The 19,269-nt window shown below is 42.0% G+C and overlaps 1 protein-coding gene across 1 annotated transcript; it reads left to right on the top strand.

The window, feature by feature from the left end:
- Window positions 1-5,831: 5,831 nt before the first annotated feature.
- Window positions 5,832-11,528, top strand: TRMT12 (tRNA methyltransferase 12 homolog). The gene has a single exon (XM_068525990.1). The coding sequence runs from the start codon at window positions 6,001-6,003 to the stop codon at window positions 7,333-7,335; it is 1,335 nt and encodes a 444-aa protein (XP_068382091.1). The 5' UTR covers window positions 5,832-6,000; the 3' UTR covers window positions 7,336-11,528.
- Window positions 11,529-19,269: the final 7,741 nt, after the last annotated feature.

Below are 19,269 nucleotides of genomic sequence, written 5' to 3' on the forward strand. Positions count from 1 at the left end.
TTGGGGGGAGATAGCCACTAATCAAACTTAAAAATGGAAAAGTATTATTAAAACAGAAAAAAAAAGAAAAAGTTGGGAAGGATATAAGAGAAGAGCATGGTGCCATGAAAATCGTTGATAAGGATTTGACTTATAGGTGAGATGGGTAGGAGGTTAGAGAGGGTTTTCCTGAGGATGTGCCGATTGGTCTGAAATCTGAGGAAGAACCAGGTGAGACTGCAGTGAAAGCAGTCATGAAAGTGAGCTGCAACGAAGAGAGAGAGTATGTTGAATACAGGGGAATAAAAGGCCATGCATTTAGATATACTCTAAACAGTCTGGTTTCTGAACTGAGACTATGTTTGTGAATTGTGGTGACAATAGAATATTTTACCTGAGCATGAGCTGTAAAGGTATCAACTAACAGATCTATAGACCACTCCACCCAACAACAGCAGAATACATATTCTTCTTCTCAAGAGCACATGGAACATTCTCCAGGATAGACCATATGCTAAGCCATAAAACAAGCCTTGATAAATTTAAAAGGATTGAAATCATACCAAAGTATGTTCTCTGACCACAGTGGACTGAAGTTAGACATCAGTGACAAGGGAGGGACTTCCCTGGTGGCAGAGTGGTTAAGAATCCGCCTGCCAATGCAGGTGACCTGGGTTTGAGCCCTGGTCCTGGAAGATCCCACATGTGGTGGAGCAACTAAGCCTGTGCACCACAACTACTGAACCTGTGCTCTAGAGCCCACGAGCCACAACTACTGAAGCCCACGTGCCTAGAGCCAGTGCTCTGCAACAAGAGAAGCCACCGCAATGAGAAGCCCACGCACCACAACGAAGAGTAGCCCCCGCTCGCCGCAACTAGAGAAAGCCTGCATGCAGCAACAAAGACCCAATGCAGCCAAAAATTAATTAATTAATTAATTGATCAGAAAAAAAGAAATCAGTGACAAGGAATTTTTGGGAATTCCAAGCATTATAAATTAAACAATGCACTCCTAAATAACCAATGGGTCAAAGAAGGAAAGCTACAGGTAGTTTGTGTCTTCAGGCATGAACAGGGGAAGGACTGCCCCAGTGAGTAGTAAGGCAAAATAAAGGTGCTTTCAGGTTATGACCCATGCGTTTTGAATATTCATTTTACCATTTACATTTAAGCCACTACAAATCAATAAGTTAAAAGACAAACAAATAATTCATATTGAGATTTTTTTATAGAACGTTAAAAATTCAGTAAACCTATCCACTAATGAATTAAAGTGAGAACTTTTCAGATAAGATATTTTATTAAAACTTGTTATTTTTATTTTCAGTTTTTATAAATTAAATATTACAAAGTCTCAAACTCCAGGTATCATAATATGAATTATTTAAAGCCAACATACAATAATGGAATACTCATTTATGGCATAATATGCTGTATAATGTGACAATGTAGCTCTCTTTATAATAAAACAAAGTTTATGAAAGACCCCAAACAGCCTAAGACATCTTGAGAAAAAGGAAGAAAACCTGAGATATCACATGCCCAGACTTGAAACTATACTACAAAGCCATCATAATCAAAATGGTATGGTACTGGCACAAAAACAGACATAAATAGATCAATGGCACAGGATAGAGAGTCCCAAAATATGAGCAATTAATCTACAACAAAGGAGGCAAGAAATATACTTAGGGAAAAGAGAGTCTCTTCAATATATGGCGTTGGGAAAACTGGACAGCTACCTGCAGAAGAATGAAACTGGACTACTTTCTTACACCATGTACAAAAATAAACTCAAAATGGATTAAAGATTTAATGTAAGACCTGAAATCATAAAACTCCTAGAAGAAAACAAGCTATAACTTCCTTGACATCAGTCTTTAGCAATATTTTTTTTTGGATATGTCTCCTCAGGCAGGGCAAAAAAAGGGCAACAAAATAAACAAATGGGACTACATTAAGCTAAAAAGGCTTTTGCACAGTGAAGGAAACCATCAACAAAATGAAAATGCAACCTACTGAAAGGGGAAAGAGATTTGCAAATGATATATTCAACAAGGGGTTGATACCCAAAATATATAAAGAACTACAACTCAATATCAAAAAAACAAACAGGCCATTTAAAACATGGGCAGAGAGCCTTAATAGACATTTTCCCAAAGAATATATACATATGGTCAACAGCACATGAAAAGATGATCAACATCACTAATCATCAGGGAAATGCAAATCAAAACCACAGTGAGATATCACCTCACACCTGTCAGAATGTCTATCAACAAAAAGACAAGAAACAAGTATTGGCAAGGATGTGAAGAAAAGAGAACCCTTGTGCACTGTTGGTGGGAGTGTAAACTGGTGCAGCCACTATGGAAAACAGTATGGAGTTTCCTCAAAAAATTAAAAATAGAACTACCATACGATCCAATAATTACACTTCTGTATATTTATCTGAAGAAAACAAAAACACTAATTTGAAAAGATATATGTACCCATATGTTCATTGCAGCACTATTTACAATAGCTATGGAAGCAATCTAAGTGTCCATTCATAGACAAATGGATAAAGAAGATATGTTATACATATATACAATGGAATATTACTGAGCCATAAAAGAGAATGAAATCTTGCCATTTACAGCAAAATAGATGGACCTGGAGAGTATTATGCTAAGTGAAATAAGTCAGAGAGAAAAACAAATACCTATGATATTACTTATAGTGGAATCTAAAAAACAAAACAAATGAAGAAACATAACAAAAGAGAACAGACTCATAGACACAGAGGACAAACTGGTGGTTGCCAGGGGGGAGAGGGGTAAGGAGGATGGATGAAATAGATGAAGGGGATTAAGAGGTACAAAGTTCCATCTATAAGAAAAATAAGTCACAGGGGTGTAATGTATACATAGAGAATATAGTCAATAATATTGTAACAACTTTGTATGGTGACAGATGGTCACTGGTCCTATTGCAGTAATCATTTCATAATGTATAAAAATATCAAATCACTATGCTGTACACCTGAAAATAATATAATATTTTATGTTAATTATAAGTCAATTGAAAATTTTTTAAGTCTATGAAAAAAATACATTGACATAACATAAATGGAGTCAAGTAATAGTGTGTTATCAGTGAAATAAACACAGGCAGATGTCCATTCAGGAAGCTGTGAGACAAGGTCTAGGGCAATGTCACTGTGGACAGAGAGATGGAGATTCCCTGTGGAACTATGTCAAGGCAGGTCAAGTCCATCAAAAATGGAGATGGCTTTGTTTTAAACACCAAGGGCAAGAACAAGGCATAAGTAAACGTCCTAGGTTTCTGATGTGAGTGTCTAGGAGACTGGCAGGGGCATTTCACGAGCTAAAGAGAAGTGGGGAGAAGTGAGTGCGTTTTGAAAGTGTTGAGTTTGAAGTGCCTGGGAGATACCACGTAAGGAGGAAATGGTAGACCATTATACCCATAAAAAGAAGCATTCAGTGAGGGAGGAGGAAAAGCAACAGGATGTGTTCTTCAAAAGGTAAGAGAAGGAGGGCTTGATCTCTTCTCCACATTCACAAAGCATGAAGAAACTGAAACCCCAGTAGCATTTAAACTTATTTGTGAATGTACCAATAACACAAAACTGAGTTGTGTGAAGGCAAGAACTGCATCTTATTCAATTCTCTGTGCTTTAATGAGCTTAGCACTTGGGGAGATTAGCAAATAGTTGGTGTTCAAAATATGCAGAAGTGATGCTGAAATGAATGAACAAAAGAAGAGGGACCCAGTGGAAGGGAAAGACATTCCAGGTGCAGCCAGCAGAGTGAAGAAGGGTAGGAAGGGAAAAATAATTAAAGGGAAGCAATTAGTCCTCCTTATTTTCAGGCTCCAGGATATCTCAAGCTGTGGACGAAACCTCTTGTATATACAGCCAGCCCAACACAGTTCAGAACCTCATTCCTACAGGGGGGAAAGCCCTTAAAGGATTGAATGTAGCCTCTTTTGAGGCGTATGATCCCTTGGTCTTCAGTATGCTGGCGTCTCATCAAGAAGAGATGGTTATACAAATGCATCTCCAGGTGGGGTCTCTGTGACTGAGATTAAGGTGGAATTAGATCTTTCTGGCCACTCTGGGAGGGCCAGTTTGTGAAAAAGTTTGCCCAACCTCCCCTCTACTCTACAGCTAATCTCCCTAGCCTACTTCTCCTTTACTAAGTAACTATCCTCTTCTGTATTTGAACTTGTGGGTTGTCTACAAGCTTGTTTATTATGGTCATTGCTGGTTACTTTTGCTTTGTTCTGATTTTTAATGAGTTCAAGTGATGGAACTGGTGGGGAAAGTGAGGTCATGTGCTTGAGTGACGGGGATCAAAGTGGCCATCTACAAGTGTGGCTCATTTGTAAATCTGCAATTTTAAAAGGACCATTTCCAACACTCAGACATTGCTGGCTTTCAATCATATCCCCCCATATTTTGTTTATCTCAGGTTAAAAGTAAGGTGTAGTCTGGGTCAAAGTTTGTATGACCTTATTTTAATTATTGTTGCAAGATGTCAGACTGATGTTGGAACAGAAAGAAACCTAGAGAAAGAACATTTTGTAAGATATGACTTCTTCCATCCCCTGCTATAAATAATAAACTAAAGGGAGTTTCGATTTGTTTGAGACCCAGAAAAAACTTTTCCTGACTGCATCATAGATTTTCTGAAGATTTTTCTAGTAAATAAAAATAACATTTGTTCATCATATACAATTTATAACTAGAGAAAATGTATAAAAGAAAATGGAATCATCTGTAATTGCATCACATACAGGGAATCTCAGTGTGTCAATGTTCACATATTAGAGCATGCCCTAATAAATTTATTTATGTACAAAAATAAATAAGATGCCATGATCTAAGGCACAATTATAGATTTTGCAATTAGCACTGCAATAAGAGTAACATCCCATGTCATTAAAATTTCATATGATCATCATCATAATTGTATAATATTTCCATCAAAAGGATGTACCATAATTCTTTTAACCTTTCATCTTTAGGTTTAAAACAACAAGGACCATTTTAGTGTATCAATCTTTGTCTGAATTTATGATCATTTCTACATTTATGGAATGGGTTAATAGTTAAATAAGTATGAACATGTTCACGTCTCTTTGTGCTCAAAGCAATCTTTCTCTTAATAACTATAGTATTTGCCAAGCCATTACTCATGGCCAGTAACTATACAAGATGCTGGGGCCATAGCAGTAAACAGAAAAAGAATATCCCTCATCCATGAGAACATTATTTGCTACCGGGGGAGAGGGGCTTTTAAGTGTAAACAAATAAATAGCAAAACAAGAGCTAAAGAAGAAATTACAGTGTTAAATAGACATAATGTGGAGGGAAGAGAGTGTTTAATGAAGGCCTCACAAGAAGACCTTCAGACAAATCGCCAGCCACTGTATCTTCTAGGGGAAGGGCATTTCAGACAAAGGGGACAGCAAGTACAAAGGCAAGAGCACAAGAAAAGGTTTGGCCAATTTTATAAAGGAAGCGAAAGGAGACTGGTGTCCCTAGAATGTGTTTAGCCTTGGGAACAGTTCCATCTCAGGCTGAGATTTAGGTGCCAGATTTAGGCGCAGCACGGGACTAAGGGAAGGCTTTCTCCAAATTCATTGCATCATTCCAGGTTCACTTCTTTCTTTTCATCTGTGAGCAGCATTGCAGAGAGTATCTGAGGGTTCTGGAGGATACCAACTAATTTGAAGTTTTTAAGCCGGCAGAATTCCTGCTTGTTATTAATTTCCCCTTAGGCAGGAACAAGTAACGGTTGGCCACAACAAAGATGGCGGCAGCGGCCTCACACAGCAACGGCAACGTCGACGCCATTCATCAACTAGCGCGATAATATCATATAGTTCCGCCTTGCCGGTTTGACGTCACTTCCGGCCCCAGCCAGCGGCGTGCGCGCCCGTCTTCCGTCTTTGCGCTTGGATGTGCGGACGGAAGTGAGTGGACTCGGAGTCGCGCGGAGGGATTCCCAGGGAATGCGGAGCAGCAACATGGGCAGGGCAGGCGGGGAGTCCGCGGCTGTTGTCGCAGTTGTGACTGAACCTCGGTTTACTCAGCGATACAGGGAATATCTCGAGAAGCAGAAACTCCTGGAGAGACAGCACCGTGTGGAAAAGATGCCGGATGGCACCGTGGCGCTGCCGGTGCTGGGAGAGAGCCTCCATGAGCAGCACCTGCGGGAGCTGAGGAATCGTGTGGCTCCAGGCAGCACCTGTGTGCTAACGCAGCTCCTGAATCCTGTTCTTTCAAAGAAGGCCCAGGCTTGTTCACCTGCCCAAAGGCTGTGTCTTGAGGTGAGACGCTGGGTAGAGGGCCGCGGAGTGACGTGGTCAGCTCAGCTGGAGGCTGATCTGCCCCGATCTTGGCAACAACATGGTGACTTCTTGTTGCTGAGTGAGGACTGTTTCCAAGCCAAGCAATGGAGAAATCTGGAACCAGAACTCTGGGAGACGGTTGCCTCGGCCCTTGACGTCCAGCGTTTGGCCAAACGAGGGCGGGTGTCACCGGATGGCACTCGAACTCCAGCAGTGAGTCTGCTGCTGGGCGACCATGGCTGGGTAGAGCATGTGGATAATGGGATCCGATATAAGTTTGACGTGACCCAGTGCATGTTCTCCTTCGGAAACATCACCGAGAAGCTTCGTGTGGCATCGCTGCCCTGTGCTGGAGAAGTGCTGGTGGATCTCTATGCAGGGATTGGTTATTTTACCTTGCCTTTCCTAGTTCATGCTGGTGCTGCCTTCGTCCATGCCTGCGAGTGGAACCCCCATGCTGTAGTTGCTCTGAGAAATAACCTTGAGCTCAATGGAGTAGCTGATCGATGCCAGATACACTTTGGGGATAACAGAAAACTGAAGCTCTCAAGCATTGCGGACAGGGTGAACCTGGGGCTGATTCCCAGCTCTGAAGAAGGCTGGCCCATTGCCTGCCAAACGCTAAGACAGGATGCTGGAGGCATTTTGCATATTCACCAAAATGTGGAATCTTTCCCAGGGAAGAATCTCCAGCCTCCTGGAAGCAGTGAAATGGAAAAGGAGTATTGGTCTTCTCCTCAGCAAATGATCACCAACCAGTTGAAAAATGGAGCTGCCAGAGATTCTAGGAGAAAAATGCTGTCAGCCACCACCAAGCCAGAGTGGCAAAGGTGGGCGGAAGCTGCAGAAAGTCGAATTGCCACTCTTCTTCAACAGGTGCACGGGAAACCGTGGAAGACACAAATCCTGCACATCCAACCAGTGAAATCCTATGCTCCCCACGTGGATCACATAGTCCTGGATCTGGAATGCCGCCCCTGTCCTCTAGTTGGCTAGAGAAGGTGGATCCTGAGACAGGAGGATCTACGTGTGAGTGGCCCTTAAAGCATCAACTCAGGCTGGGGCCTCACCCCTCTTGTCTCCTGGTAATCTATTTTAATATTTTGTGGCCCTACAAGCAGGCTCTAAATCAATACATATTATTTCATTTGTCTTCCGTTAACACCCTACAGAATGAGCTACGTATCTGGGAGAAGTAGTGTGGCTCATTGAAATGAGGCCTGGCTGTGCAGTTGTGAGTTCTGAATTGTGACCTCAGTTCTATCTAATCTGGGGTACATGGTTCCAGTATTCCTTTGGCCTTGAATTTTCTCATTTGCAAAATGAGGGATTCTTGGCAAGGTCTCACATGGCTGTCACCTAATAAACAGTTATGCACAGGGCATTGGTTATTTTAGAGTGAAGGACACAGTGCTGTTTCCAAAATCACTGCAGCTACAGTATGGAAACTCACCTGGAGTGGGGCCAGGATGGAAGCAGGGAGACGGGCGAGGAGGCTTCTGTGGTGGTTCAGGCATGAGATGATGGTGGCTTGGACTAGGGTGGTGGCAGTGAGAGGTGAATGGATTTGAGAAATAAAATCGATGGGTCTAAGCAGTGGGGTCCAAAGCAAGGCATTCAAGTGGTGCTGCTTGGTTATTATGACTTGACTAAATTAGGGATGGAAGAGGACAAAAATTCCTCTAGTGTATTACCTCCATTTGTCTACTTTAGCATTCCTAAATGAGTAGGTGCGGGGAGGGTGTGTCTTAGGTTTATCATAGTAGAGAAAGTGTTAAGAATGACTGCTTTAAATGACAGGGCAGGGAAACTAGATTTCCAGCCTTAGCTTGTGCAGTAGCTGCCAATTGCTAGCTAATTTTTAAAGTTTGAATTAAAATCTTAGATATTTACAGGCCTCAGACTGCCTTTCCATCTTCCTTCCCTGGCGGAGAACATCAGGGCCAACATAAGGAGCTCTAAGGAATGTGAGATGCTGTGCAGTTTTCCAAGCCTCCCCTTATTTTATGGCTGTCTGCCAGCGCCATTGTTTACTGTTGGAATGACTAAGTGTAAGGAATCACTGTTTACCTTTAAGATGACTAATTGTCGAGAATCAATTTTCAGAGCTTTGTTTTGGTGCACTTTGAAGTCATCTGGGCTTGTTTTCCTCTTGAAGGAAATACAGAAAAGTGTGGCTTGGTAGTTCCCTGGTGGCCTAGTGGTTGGGATTCTAGGCTTTCACTGCTGTGGCCTGGGTTCAGTCCCTGGTAGGGGAACTGAGATCCCGCAAGCTGTGTGGCGAGGCCAAAAAAAAGAAAAAGGATAAGTGTGGCTTTATCATGATTATGATTGTACCTGGCATTTGTCTGGCTGCGGTTGGGCTGGGCTGCTTGTTCTTCTCTTGCAGCAGTGCCAATAAGGACAGGATTGGTGCTGCTTGTGTTGTTCTGAAAATATTAAATGCCTACTATCAACATGAGCCACAGGAAATATGAAGAGGCATTAGATACTGTCTCTGAGGAGCTCCCAAGCTAGCAACAGACGTAACACAAATGCTGAAAGAGTCAGAACGCGGTAAGTGCCGTATGAGTGATAGCTCGTTGTAGAAGTGTAAAGGTGGGGAAGGAAAAAAAAGCTCTGAGAATTGAATGAGGAGGTCTTCAGAGAGGTAGTGTTTGAATTGGCTCTTAAAAACTGGGTGAGATTTTGTTAAGTGGAGTCAGGTGCTGGTTGAAGAGACTGACAGGTGCCAGAGTTTGGAAGCTCAGAGTGTTTGGAGCATTGCCATTAGATCAGTTTGGAACAGAAGAAGCAGTGAGAGATGTGCTGAAGATGGGGGTTGCTGTAAGGATTAAAAAGAACAGTGTCTTGTGCAGAGTAGGCCCCCAGGAAATGTTGGCTATCATGTGACCCCTCAGAGGGAGCCTGCTAGATTCCATTCCCATCCCACAGAACGGCCTTCCTGCGTTTGCCTTCATCATTTCACACCCTGGGTTTCTTCTCACACCTGTGCCTACAGCGTTCTCTCCTCAAGCTAAAGATGCCAGGCGGAGCTTGAGCCAATCCAGGGGGAGAAACAATGAGGAAGATGAGTCAGGGAGCCGCATGTCCAGGGGCTGAGGAGTTAGCTTCCTGCCATAAGCTGTGGGAGAGGCAGCTGATGTCACGTGCACCCAAATGAATTCATTCAACTTGTTATACGTATCAGGCCCTGAGTGTTAGTGGGGAAAGAAGATTGACATGGGCTCTGCCTTCGTGGCATTTAGGTTCCACTCATTCAGCTCCTGGCTCCTCTACTTTCTATGTGACCTGAGGCAAGTCATGAATCTCTCATGATTTCGTTTCCTCATCTGTATGCTGGAGTTAACAAATGAACATATCCTGAAGGGAGGTTGTTGGGTTTAAATGAGTTAAAATATGTTAACTGTCATCACAGTGACTGGTATATCGTGAATATTTCAGTCTTTGTGTGAGGGGAACTACCATTTCCCAATTTGGCTGTGAGGGATTGCTGCACATCTGCTTTACTTACAGCAGAATGACTTTATTTTGAAAGCCATTCACTGGTTTATTAGGATGTTCTGTGAATTTCCCCATCAGGCACTGTGCAGAGGGCCAGGGATGTAGAGGTGAGTAAACCTGAGTCCTGCCCACAATGGAATCACCACCTGGTGACACGGACACAGATGAAACAATGTCAGTACTATGTACTAAGTGCACATATAGAAACAAATGGGTTTTTACAGGCACGCATAGGATCTGGGTTATGGGAGGTGGAGAGGGTGGCTGGGAAGGTGGGAGCAGGGACGCCTAAGTTGAGAGTTAAAGAGTGAGCAGGAGTTACGTGTGATGGAAGAGAATAAGGGTCCCTTAAGCCTTTTCTCCACCTGAGTATATCCGTTTACAGTACAGTTTTCTCCAAGCACCTGCTGGATGGCCTGACCCGGAAGAGACATTTAGTGGAACCAAGGGAAAAAGACTGAAGGGGTCAGGAGGCTCAATGCGTCCTTACAAATTCAATCCAGGAATTTGTAAAAGCTCTAAAGGCTTCCTTTGTGGGCATTAGTATTAGTTGCTGATTAATGTACCCACCTGATGGAGAAGTTGGGATTAAAAAACAATAATAATGATTTTATCAAACTCCCTCGACCGTGAGCTGCTCTATTCATTCACTCCATAATTTTAAAAAATTACATGCATGTATTAATACACGAGTATAATGTATATATTTAAAATATACAAACAAATTTAAAACGATGAGACACAAATATATAGAAAAAGCATTTTTAATTCAGTTTCTTCCACCCTGGGCACACGTGTGAGAAGAAACCCAGTATATGTCACTCTGAACAGCCTCAAGGTGCAGCCACTTCACATGGGCAAGCCATAAAACTAGTCATTTTCAAACTAAACTATTATTTTAAATGATTAAAACTATCTTCATATTTTTAAAAGCATTTTTGAGTTTTGTTCTGGAATACAGTTAGGTTACTTGGAAACAGTTTGGTCTTTTTGAGTCTTGCTTTTAAGCATTTGTTAGAGCAGCATATAGTCTAGGATTAATTTTTTTCCATTATTGAAGCAGGACCTTTCTTCGTTCTCTGACGCCTTGTGAATTATGAGATTTTCCACTCTTGCTGTACGTAGGAACAGGAATTATCCACCACCCTGTGTGGTGTGAGCTCTTGAGTATTGTTTCCTATTATCCTTTCTGGTGGGTCTTTTGTTGGCTTTTGGTAGTTTCCTATCATGTGGGCTGATCATTACTCAGCTGAAAACTTTTAAGGGAACGGTCAGCAGATCTCTGGAGTTCCCTCTGTGTGTGGCTTTTTCCTCCCTGGCGTTCTACCCTGTGAACTCTACTTACCTGGGCTCCCAGGACTCACCTCCTCACCTCAGGGAGTCAGACTGCTGGCCTCCACTCCATCCTCATGCCACAGCCTGGAAAACTTCTCCAGGCTGTAAGTTGGAGCAATTGTATGGCTCACCTGGTTTGTTTTCCACCTCTCATGGACCATTGCTCTTCATTGCCTATGTCCGATGCCTTGAGGGCTGTTGTTTCATAAATTTTGTCAATTTTTTTTTTAACTATTTAGAAGTTTATAATAATTGTTTTGACGTAAACGTACTAGCTTTCACAATCATTATTATTGATGAAATTCACTCTAGCAATAATATACATACTTCAGCTGACAATGTTTCAACATGTAAAGCACATAAGAATTTCTTGCTACAGTTATGTTTAGAATTATGTTAGAATTACCTATATTATAAAATGAATATTAAAATATTAGCAATGATATCTTTCTGATTAGATATGATAATAACTTGCAAGATTTCCTGACCAACAATCACAATTTCAGAGAGGGCAGAAACAGTGAGAAAATAGGTATTTGTCTCTTTGGGTTTTTAAAGGTCAAGGTTGAATCCAAGGTAAGTAGAAAATATTGAATATGAGGCTAAAACTGAATTTTGGTGTAACACACACATATTAGGTAGGTAGGAAGATACAGATGGATAGACTGTCCTAGTTTCCCTTTTTTTCTTTTAGTAATTGAATTTTATTTTAAAATCAAAGCTAAACGTACAGTTTCAAAATTCAAATAAAAGTAGCAAAACTTTATGGAAAATACAAAGCAGTTCTGCAGCACCATGGTGAAGCAGCTGTCCTGCAGCTCCTTTCCCTTCACTTTGTGTGTCTACTTTCAGCACTTTCAAATGGGCCTATGTGCCAAAGCAGATGCAGGACCTAACCTACATGTACCAACAGGAGCCATGAGAGTCTGTTGAACTGGGTGCTGAGGGTGTGGGATGGGAAGCAGTTTGCATTCATATAGGACAGAGAACAGTACTTGCCCACCCTCTATCATAATATAGTCGGAAGAGATCTAGACCATCTGAACCTTCCACGGAATGTCACACTGACCTATTACATTCATGACATCATTACTACTTGGGCCAGGTAAACAATAAGTAGCTAGCATATTATACTCCCAAGGATAGGAAATAATCACTAATAAGAACAAGCAACCTTTTACATCAGTGAAATTTTTAGGGTCCAGTGGTCTGCTTGAATGTCAAGATGTCTCCTTTGTAGTAAAGAACAAATTTTTGCATCTCACTCATTTTATCAATATTCTGCCACCAAGAATGCACATCAAGCTCCAGGCTTCTTTGTGGGAATTCAGAACTTGAGAATACTGCTCTGACTCATATACTGGGTGACTGGAAGGCTGCCAGTTTTCAGTGGGATCCAGAGCACATAAAGGCTCTGTAGCAGGTACAGGCTGCAGTGTGATTAGCCGTACTGCATGGGCCATTCAATACAGGAGATTCTACGGGACAAGAGTATCTGTGATAAGCATAGCAGCCATGGGAGTTTATGGCAAGCTCCAACTGGAGAATCGCAAGGTAGACTACTAGGTTCTGTAGCAAGGCCAAAGCATCTGCAGTGGAGAACCACACATCATTCAAAAATGGCTCCTTGCATGCTGATGGGCCTTGGTAGGAACTGAGCATCTCATGGGACATCAAGTAACCCTTCATGAGCTAGGTTTTGTCAGACCCACCAAGTCAATCTATCATAAGGTGGAAGTGGTACACCTGGGATCGGTGACAAGTAGGGCCAGGGGAAATGAATAGGTACATAGGCAGGTGGTCCAGACTCCCGTATCATACGTATAACTCTTGAACCAGGGTCCCTCCCTCAGTTCACAACTGTGGCTGCTTGAGAAGCTCTTTTGTCTAGCTGATTCAGGACAAAAAAGCCCAAGCTAAGTTCACCGATGGGTTTATTGGAATATGGGTTCAAAACAAAAATAGACTTCTGCCCTACAGCCCAAATCAGGAGTGCTGTTAAAAGACAGGTGAATTCTCCAAAAAGGCAGAATTTGGGGCAGTATTCCTGGTCATCCACTTTGTGTGGAAAAAGAAGTGGTTTGAAGTAAGAATATATCTTCTTGGCAAGTGGCAAATAAGTTGGCTAGATGATCAGGGGCCTGTCATGAAAAAGATTAGATCAGGGACAGGGAAACCTGGAGAAGAAGCAGTGGAGAAATCTGCGGGATTCGGCACATGAGTAAAGAACTTTGTGTTGTATAACAATGCCTACCAGGGATAATCCACCACAGAACAGGCACTCAACAACCAGGTAAACAGACTTGGCCAGTAACTTAAGCAACCGCAGCCATCAGCTGTCCCAGTACTGGCACAATGGGCTCATGTACATTGTCATGTCCCAGGGATGCAGGTGAGCAAGAGGCCAACAGCATGGCTTCCACTCACCAAGTGGCCACTCCCTTGTGTTCAGCACTGAGCCCTTGATACAATAGCATCCCTCAAGGAAACCAAGCAGCTACTTGGTAGCAAGTTGATTACATCGGGCTCCTATCCTGGAAGGACAGTGACTGACCTTTACTAGAATCTTCCCGTCTCCAGGTATGAGTTTGCCTTTCCTGCCCACAAGATGTTGGCCAGACTACTTGTCCAAGGGTTTACAAGTGTTTGGTCCATCAATATGTATCCTGCATAATATTGCCTTTGACCTAGGGACCTACTTTACAGCAAAGGACTGTTTCATGACCATGGGATTCACTGGTCCTATCACATACTACAGAGTCTAGAAAATGCTGGCCCGATGGAGTGGTGAAAAATCCTTTTGAAACTGCAGCAAAAGCTTGGAAGATGTGAAGATGGGATGCTGTCCACCAGGACTCAGTATACTAAATCAAACTCATTATATAGTGCCATGTCCAGTATAGACAGAAAGTGCAAGTCTGGGAATGAAAAAGTAGAAATAGAATTCCCCTTGTAGGCTAAATAATGGCCCCCCAAATACGTCCATGTCCTAATACCCAGAACCTGTGAATATGTGATCTTACATGGTAAAAGGGACTTGGCAGGTGTGATTAAGTTAAGATGGGGAGAATAGGGCTTCCCTGGTGGCACAGTGGTTGAGAATCTGCCTGCCAATGCAGGGGACACGGGTTCGAGCCCTGGTCTGGGAAGATCCCACATGCCGCGGAGCAACTGGGCCCGTGAGCCACAATTACTGAGCCTGCGCATCTGGAGCCTGTGCTCTGCAACAAGAGAGGCCGCGATGGTGAGAGGCCCGCGCACCGCGATGAAGAGTGGCCCCCGCTTGGCGCAACTGGAGAAAGCCCTCGCACAGAAACGAAGTCCCAACACAGCCACAAACAAACAAACAAATAAATAAATAAAATAAATTAAATAAATTAAAAAAAAAAAAAAGATGGGGAGAATAGCCTTGATGATCCAGGTGGACCCAATATAATCTCAGAGGTCCTTGTAAGAGGGAGATGGGAGCAAGTAGTAGGAGATCTGATGACCAAAGCAGGAGGATGGAGTGATGTAAGGAAGGGACCATGAGCCAAGGAATGTAGGCAGCCTCCAGAAATTGAAAAAGGCAAACGGATTGTCTCCCAAAGCCTTCAGGAGAAACACAGCCTTGTTGACACTTTGATTTCAGATTTCTGATCGCCGTAATTTAAGAGAATAAATGTGTTGTTTTAAGCCACGAAGTTTGTGGTAATTTGTCACAGCAGCAGCAGGAAATTAATACACCCACTTTCTGTCTCCACTGATCCATGTGTTTCCCATCCCCACAACTCTGCTCTAGAGCAGCGCTCCCCAGCCTTTTTGGCACCAGGGACCGGTTTCGTGGAAGACAGTTTTCTCACGGACTGGGGGGATGGTTCAGGCAGTAATGTGAGCGATGGGGAGCGGCAGATGACACTTGCTCACTCGCCAGCCGCTCACCTCCTGCTGTGTGGCCCGGTTACTAATAGGCCCGAGGGTTGGGGACCCCTGCTCTAGAGGGCTGGTTCCTATCGGGAACTGTTTCATCAGGAGACACAATTAATAGATCCATTAAACTTTAACCTACTGAGGTTTCCCAGTACTTTTAGGCTCCTTGTGCCAAGAGACCAGCAGACAAGAAAGAATCACCATCCTGGTTGGAGTAATTGAATCTGATCAGGAGGAAGTGGAGTTACTGACAATGAGGGCAGAAAGGAATATATTTCACACTCAATCCACTCATCCACTAGGGTGTCTCTTTGATACTTCCCTACCCAATATCAGGAGTAAAATGGGCAACTTCCAAAATGGCAGAATAAGGACCTCTAAAAACTGGCTCTTCCATAAAAAGCAATGAGAACACTGGCAAAAATTGTCAAAATCAACCTTTTCAGAATTCTAGAAACTAAAGGCTTGCGACAATCTAAGGAGCATTCATTCAAGAAAAACAGCTAAGTCTTGATTAAAAAGGAAAGCTTCTGGCTTTTTAACTTGCTCTATTCCCACCCCCTCACCTCTAATACAATGTTAAATTGTTCCTAATTTTAGGGAGAATGCCTCTACTGTGTTTCACCATTAAGTTATATGCTGTCCTTAGGTAGTATCCATAGAGTCCCATTATAGTGCTGTTTTTAAAAAATCATCCTTTTCCCACTGCACTGTAGTGTCACTTTTATGATAAATCAGGTGATTGTATATGCGTGGGGCTACTTCTAGACTTTCTCTTCTGTTCCATGGGTCAGTTTTTCTATCCATGTACCACCAATACCATCTTGTCTAAATTAGAGCCTTAGAATAGGTCCTGATATGATACTGTAAATCATTCAACTTTGTTCTTTAAGATTGCATTAGTTATTCTTGACCTTTTGCATTTTCTTACGGATTTTAAAATCAGCTTGTCAATTTTTTGAAAACAAATCTTGCTGAGATTTTTTTGGGGGGAGGAATTACATTGAACCTATAAAGTAAAACTGACATCTTTGCAATATTGCATCTTTCACCTTGAAGCTTTTGTTCTACTCATTTGGGTGTAGCTATGAAATGAGAAGTGATTATCAGAAGCCTGGATGACAGGATCCCGTCCAGGGTGAAGGATCCTATATTTCCCGTCTGTCAGAGGGATACTATATACATCTCCTCTAGGTTCCCTGCCTTGACAGATGTTTTTAACTTAGTATTACTTGTACTCTTCCTCTCAGCAGTATCTAATCCCGCAGATTATTCTTAACCATCACCTTAGATGACTAACATATTTGAGCCTATCATATATTTATATCCTAATATAAATTCAGTACTACTGAATGGTTATCACATATAACAACCCAAACTAATAAACAGTATCTTCACAGTACTAACACAGTATTGTGTTAGTATCATAGGGGTTCCAATGAGTATTTCTCCTATAATCTGTTTACCATATACCATACTAAGTACTTAAAACATATTGTTTTAATTTGTGTAACAAGCATGAGCAATTACTTGCAGAGGATCAGATCTTAGGCTGTGGAATCTGAAAAGTGTGAGTTAGAATCCTGCCACTCTTAATTGCCTGTGTCCTTGGACAGGGTTGTGGAGGATTAAATTGGATAATACATGTTATATGTTTTGTATCTTATCTGACATTATTAACCTTTTTTTCTTTTTCCCAGATGAGGATACTGAAGATTAGAGCTTAAGTACATTGTCTAGAGACAGAGAACTAGTGAGAAGCAGAAGTGGGTAAGCATACTGCCAGGCATATAGAAAGTGCTCAGTAAATGTTGAATGAATGAATGAATGAATGAACCAAAGTCAGTCAGTATGTACTCAACGTTGACTCCAAATGCCACTATATTCTCTCATGTTTCCTTTGTTAACTAAACAACAACAGAATCTTCCTATTCATTTGGCATTTACAAAACCAGAAAATTCAAATAGCTGAATTTCCATGAGCATATCTGAAATTTACTTTAATGAATGAGAAAAACTATAAAGTAATTTAGGATCAGAGATTATTTTCCAAGTAGTTCCCAAGGTCTGAGATAAAGTTATGGTATGTATTTATCCTTTTTGTGGCTATCAATACCTACCCTTCTTCCAGCATCTCCACCTTCCGTTTGAAGGAAGTACATAATACATTGGCAGGGAGGGCTGGGGTGGGTAATTCTAAGTGCTTGTTTCCTGCTGCTTTCTCCCACTAAGGAAGCTGCTTGTACCTGCCCTCTGGTACAGCTTGGGTACAGATACATGGTCCAATAAGCTTGACCAATTGCATAGTCACTCTTGGAACTTGAAATCCTGAAGAATAATTAAAATAATTCTTTAATAAATTCCCTTTTTGCTTAAGATAGCCCAGAATCAGTTCCTGTTGCGTGTAACAAAGACTTGGCTGATGTAAGTATCAACCGAAAATTGAAAGTAGTTTTTACACATTCTACATCTAAAGGCTTTTTAGAGCTACTAAAAGCCTTCTGAACCATTAAAGCCAAATGAACAGATTGTTATTTTTGAACATAGGTAATTTATGAATACACACACACACACAGCCACCCCACATACTGTTCTGGGTAGACTCAATTTAATATATACCTGAGTTGTGCAACATTGAAATCAATGTAGAAGCCAAAGAGATTAGATTCAGTGAACTGCAGCTATTTCTTTGAAAGCTTATCTTTTATCTTAAAAATCCCTAAAAGCATTCTAAAAACTACCTCATTAATGTAAATTTAGATTTAAGGTAGTATTTTAAAGTACTTGCCAGGATCTTATTCAAACCTTCATTTTATAGATGGGGAGAGTGAGACCTAGTGAGTTTAAAGAGACATGCTTGAAGTCATATGTAAGCTAACTGTGCCACCACTCCTGAAAGTTCTGGGCCCAAGGTGGAAGTTAGTTTTAATGAGAAATTCTTATACTAATAAAATTTGTGCATCAAATTAAGATTAGAAACTGTTAAAACATGGATAGGCAAGAAAGTGTAGGGGAGGGACAAAAATCTTTTCCTTCCTAGGTTCTGTGGCTGGGGCCCTGGAAATTAAACCAATAAAATAAAGATTAACAAGAGAAACACAAGAGTTTATTAACTCATGCCATGCACGTACGTCTGGGAGAAACTAAGTGTTGAATAACTCAAAGAGGTGGCTACAATTTGGGGCTTATATAGCATCGGAACAAAGAACAATGCATTGTAGAGAAGTGATAAAGGAAAAGGGGTTTAGGCTTATAGGGGTGGCAGACTGTGGGAAGGTGAGTGTATGGGGGGAAACTAACGGATAATAAGGATGAGCTTAATAAGCTTTGCCAGTGATTGAGTCTAAGAGTTGTCCTCTTCTTGGTAAGGGGGAGGGAGACACCTTTACCAGTAGAAATTTATGTCCTATTTTTAGGCAAATGGGAAGGAGGGAAGTGTTGAGGTGGAGAGCTTTTTGTTTGTTCCTGCTGTTTCTCAACTGTCTTCAGCTCAAAATAATCATGTCAAAGTAACATATTTTGGGGTGGCATGTTCTGATCCTCTACAAAAACAAAAAAGTATGACCTCTTCTGCCCTGAGAAGGAAAGAAGGCACTGCCTGGGTGTTCTTACCTCAAAGATTAGAAACAAAGACAGAGATCAGAGTTCTTGCCCTTAAGTCACATTAGTAATGAGTTCTTGGTACTTCCCTGGTTACCCAGTGGTTAAGAAGTCCCCTGCCAGTGCAGGGGACACTGGTTGGAGCCCTGGTCCGGGAAGATCCCACATGCCGCGGAGCAACTAAGCCCGTGCGCCACAACTACTGAGCCTGCACTCTAGAGCCCGCAAGCTATAACTACTGAGCCTGCATGCCAGAACTACTGAAGCCTGCACACCTAGAGCCCATGCTCCGCAACAAGAGAAGTCACTGCAGTGAGAAGCCTGCGCATCACAATGAAGAGCAGCCCCAGCTCGCTGCAACTAGAGAAAGCCCCCGTGCAGCAACAAAGACCCAACGCAGCCAAAAATAAATAAAAAACCAAAAAAAGGGTTCTTGCCCTTGACAGTAGTATAATGTGGCCGACCACGGTCCGCAGTTCTGCCTAATCGGGTAGGAGATAGAAAGGATGATGTGCAAAGAGATGAGAGGGATGTTTTTCTCGGTAGCGCCTACCACTCCCAACCCAACCCAATACCACGAAG

This window comes from Eschrichtius robustus, chromosome 17 (genome assembly GCF_028021215.1).
Source record: "Eschrichtius robustus isolate mEscRob2 chromosome 17, mEscRob2.pri, whole genome shotgun sequence".
Classification (NCBI taxonomy): domain Eukaryota; kingdom Metazoa; phylum Chordata; class Mammalia; order Artiodactyla; family Eschrichtiidae; genus Eschrichtius; species Eschrichtius robustus.

Coding starts and splice junctions, on each gene's coding strand:
- TRMT12 (XM_068525990.1), top strand. CDS start 6,001: ATGCGGAGCAGCAACATGGGCAGGGCAGGCGGGGAGTCCGCGGCTGTT.